At 38.1% G+C, this 4,795-nt stretch overlaps 1 protein-coding gene across 1 annotated transcript; it reads left to right on the top strand.

The window, feature by feature from the left end:
* The first annotated feature begins 444 nt into the window (after positions 1-444).
* Positions 445-2,826, top strand: c9h9orf85 (chromosome 9 C9orf85 homolog). The gene is made up of 4 exons (XM_026321697.1): positions 445-633; positions 949-1,055; positions 1,553-1,666; positions 2,045-2,826. Exons 1-4 carry the CDS (start codon positions 532-534, stop codon positions 2,283-2,285), a joined length of 564 nt encoding a protein of 187 aa, XP_026177482.1. The 5' UTR covers positions 445-531; the 3' UTR covers positions 2,286-2,826.
* The last annotated feature ends 1,969 nt before the right edge of the window (positions 2,827-4,795 follow it).

Below are 4,795 nucleotides of genomic sequence, written 5' to 3'. Positions count from 1 at the left end.
GTGAACACCCCTCTGCCTCTTATCTCGACTTGTTAAGGAGGAAAAGGCGGTGTTTGACACCCTTGTCAACCAATAGCAAAGACGCTGATGAAACGAGTCAACCAATAGTATTAAGCGTCAATATTTATGGGCGTGTCTGGTCGGCGCTGTAGAGTAGTGAGCTAATGTTTTGATTGACGTCTAGGAGATCCAATCAGAGGTTACTATTGCGAGGCACAGTCCAATCAGCATCTATTGAGGTGTTTCTAAATGACTACTCGATGACGTCACCGCACTGTAGCAACTTTATTTAGTTTTTTTTTTATTAAGCACTGTCAATATTTTTTTCCTGTTTTCATCTCATTCAGCAGTCTGCCTTGGTTTATTTTAATCACTTTTGGGAAAGAAAGGACGTTTGTGGTTCGTGTTTTGGCCTCAATGAAGTCACATGACGTGATTGTACTTCTTCCGGGTTAGCGCTGTCTCCGGCATGGTGTTGGACATGTTGGTCCACATAACTTTTACATGTGTACGTGAAAACTTGACATTAGGATGAGTTCTCAGAAAGGTAATGTATCACGGTCGCGAAGTCAGAAGCATCGAAACACCACCGCCTTCAAAAACGACAAATACGGAGCGACTGTTCAAGTGAAGGTGTGTAAATATCACAGCTTCACAGCGTTAGGTCTCGCCTCAAGGGATTTTAAGGGTTTTAATTAATTTACAAGGTGTATGTTATGCAGTTATCAGTGTTTTCTTGTGTCGTGGCGAGATTGCAGTTTATTCCGTCTGCCCGTAACCATTCTGAATCGACAGTGTGGTAGATTGTCTATAAAAATACAGCCACGATTTATGTATTGAAGCAGAGCATAATTTGGGTTTCTGTCAATGATAACTGATCATTTTAGCTGTCGCCATTATGAGGATAACATTCCCATCATGTCGCTGATGGTGTGATCTTAATTGTAGAGGGCAAACACAAAGATCCACGACGGACTGTGCCAACACTGTAAAGGTATCCTCGAGTGGAAAGTCAAGTACAACAAATACAAGCCACTAACACAGCCCCGAAAATGGTGAGTAGACTTTGGCTCTGATCGCTCTGCTTTCATTGCAGTAAAGTAAATTCACACACCTTACATTTTCTTATTTGTGGCAGTAAGCAAGCAAGTAAGTATCCTGATTGTAACTGCGTGTTTTAGTTAATCTGTATGTCCATTTACAAGTTGCAGGTTCACAACAGCTGTGATTACCTTCTTTTTCCTATTTGATCAAATTAAATGACCACACAGGTACATGTTTGACTTCTGGACAGGCCACATAGGAGATGACATGTAAAGGTAGACTTTTATGTATAGGATCCACTGAAAATTGAAACCAGACTGTAAGATGCCATGTGCAGTTAAATACAGAGGAGAGTCGACAGTGTGCCACTCAGCTGTATATGTGGCATTAAGTGTCATCTTTTGGATTTGTTTAATTTCGAGCAGAACAAAAAACATGGCGCTGTGGTTTTAGCTGGTTCTGAAGTAATAACTGATAGCGTTTGTACTTTCATGTTTTCCTCTTTCAGTGTGAAGTGTTCTCAAAAGGCTGTCAAAGATGCCTATCACATCATTTGTAAGCCTTGTTCCCTTCAGCTAGAGATCTGCTGCAAGTGTGGGAAGACAGAGGACATAGTTATTCCGTGAGTGTTCCTATGTGTTTGGTTATGTATAGATTCATGACTTCATTTTACCTTCTGACTTTGGATACTGTAAAAAAAATTCTCAATGTTTTCCTGCCACCTTGTGGCCTGTGAGATACATTATAGGTGACTCTTGGAAATAACTCATTGACACAGCATTGTAGCTTCAGGTTTATGTGTCAATTTCATGCTTTTTACACAAATTGTTTAAATTTTACACTGTGGTACCTGCTTATTTTATTTATTTATTTATTTATTTAGGTTACACTATGGCATCTAAATAAAGCTTGAGAGAGTTTTTCCTTTGCCCTTGCAGGAGCACAAGAAAACAGACAAGCATTTGACAGTGCCTTATTTTGGTTTTATCTGGCTGTGTAGGGTAAACTCACATCTGGACAAGAAAGAGCAAGAAGAAGAAGGTGAACAGAGAAAGAAAGGACAGGGACGAGGGACGAAAGACATGGGTCACTTAGACAGTGATGATGATTATAGTGATGATGACTTTGGTGACCTAGAAGATGAGGATGATGAAGACTTTGCCAGTGACTCTGGACAAAAGAAGAGTCAGAACAAGTCTGCTGCACTCCCAGATGTGTCCAGAGTTAATGTTAAAGACTAAAGACAGTGGCAGGCTTCCTGTCATACCAAGGGAAGTTTTTTGTTTGTTCGTTTTTTTTACTAGACATGTTTTCAAATCTAAGCACAGAATGAGGATTGTGTTGAGACCTCACTCAAATGAACAAATAAACAAACGTTCCTGGTTTGATGTGGAACCTGGAAGATGTGTAGACAGAAGAGCCCAGATCATTTAGAAAGATTTCCATTTTTATTTGAGTTGGGCTGTGTCTGAGTGGTTGCACAAGCTTTTGTACATTCGCAAACAATACCAGTTGGATATACTGCTTACAGTACACTATGTGAATAAAAGATACTGTAATCAAAACCTCTACAGTGTTGACATTCACTGAATTTATCCAGAACAACTGTTAAACTATAGACTTTAATCAGCAACATTGAAAGCAGAAGTGGGTACAACGCATGAGGAAGTTCTTATCTTTTACATTTATGCACAGTCTTCAAATAGACAGTTTACTAAGAAACCTAACTTTGCAGAATTTGTCTGACGCATAAGTCCTGTAATAAATGATCCCTTCATGAAAGTGGTAATATTCATTTTTTGTAGAAATTTTAGACATATTGATTTTCTAATATTTTGTCAGCTGCATTTATATTAATGAGGGTAGACTAAATATTAGGAACACATCTCAGAATTACAAGAAAAAGTATTTTGTGGTAAGGCAAAAGCAGCTCTTAGAGTTTTGTTTAAATTGGGACTGATAAAACCTTCTGACAGTTTAAATGTCTTGCTAGAATATGTTTGTCCCATACCTAGAATTTTTATCTTCTGCTCTACAATAAAATAATTAAATACAAAAAAAAAAAATCAGCTCATTCTCCTCATATTAATTTACAGAAGGATATTTTAATATTTAACTGGACTTCATAAAACATGCAAGCTATAGTTGTATATAGTAAAATATCCATGACATCTTCTTTACTCTTTATTAAAACTGAAATTTCTGTTGTAAAAACAGACACAGATTTTAAGCATCCACCCAAATCTGTTACAATAATTATCACTTTTAACTTCAATATGTCTGAATATCTAAATAAAAAATAAAAATGCTGCACACCATCTGTGACCCTATACAAATTCATTTTGCTATATGATGGTTTTCCTGTCAGGTGCTAGAGAAACATAATGATAAATCTTTTTTTGATTTTGCCCACGTTCTCATTTTTCTTCATTGCCCACACTGCTTTTCATGTTTCCTGTCACTGGATAATTTGCAGTCGTAGAGAAAGTCTCTTGCACGCATGTGGGTTTCATCTAAAAATGATTTTTGTGATTTATCATGTGGGGGTGATGGATTCAGAGGAATGCAGCAATATTTCAAATTGCTGTTCCCAGTTACTGTGATAGTAATGACATTATAATTGAGCAATTTTTATTTAAAGCCTTTCTCATATGGCTTTGTTCTGCTTAAACAGTCATGACCAAAATACTGACTTAATCAGTCCTTATTTAACGAAACTTACTTTCTCTGCAACTTTAGTCTGTCAAAATTATCCAGATGATGTTGTCTCAACCAATGGAGTTAAAACATGAACTGTACTGTCAGCGCTTACAGTATAGAAGGTGTTTTTAATATTATTTCTTACTTCACTGATATATTGTATTTACAGAATTATCAGCTGACTTTACTGTATACTACTGTATATTACTGAATACCCTTTTCTGGTGTCTGCAGCAATGAGGATCAAATGTCAGAGCTGATCATCATTATATAGTGCATTCAGAAAGTATTCGGACCCCCTTTACTTTTTCAGTTTTGTTATGTTGCAGCCTGATGCCACAGTTGTGTAAAATATATTTATAGTTCTCATCAATCTACTCTCAGTGCCACATAATGAAAAAGTGAAAACTGAATTTTAGAAATGCCTGTATATTTATTTTAAAAAACTGAAATATCACATCTACATAAGTTTTCAGACCCTTTGCAACAACAGGTGAAAACAGGTGCCTCCCATTTCTCTTGATCTCAGCTGAGATGTTTCTACGCCTTGATTGGAGTCCACCTGTGCTAAATTAAATTGATTGGACATGGTTCAGAAAGACACACACCTCTCTATAGAAGGCCTCACAGCTGGCAGTGCATATCAGAGCAGAAACCAAACCATGAGCTCAAATGAGCTGCCTGCAGAGCTCAGAGCTGTTGATAAGCTCAGAGCTTGGGAAGACTATAAAAAAAAGTTCCGCTGCAATTAAGGTTCCCAGGAGCTCAGTGGCCTCCGTAATACTCAAATGGAAGAGGTTTGGCACAACCAGGACTTTTCCAAGAGCTGGTCGCTCGGCCAAACTGAGCAACCATGGGACAAGGGCCTTAGTAAGAGAGGTGACCAAGAACTGGATGGTCACTGACTGAGATCCAGAGATCCTGTGTGGAAATGGGACAAGGTTTCAGAAGGACAACCATCACTGCAGCCTCCACTGATCTGGTCTTTATGGCAGTGACTAGATGAAGCCTCTCCTCAGTGCAAAACACATGAAAGCTGCTGGGAGTTTGC

Source organism: Mastacembelus armatus, chromosome 9 (assembly GCF_900324485.2).
Source record: "Mastacembelus armatus chromosome 9, fMasArm1.2, whole genome shotgun sequence".
Lineage (NCBI taxonomy): Eukaryota > Metazoa > Chordata > Actinopteri > Synbranchiformes > Mastacembelidae > Mastacembelus > Mastacembelus armatus.
This window is presented reverse-complemented; position numbering and strand designations above follow the sequence as displayed.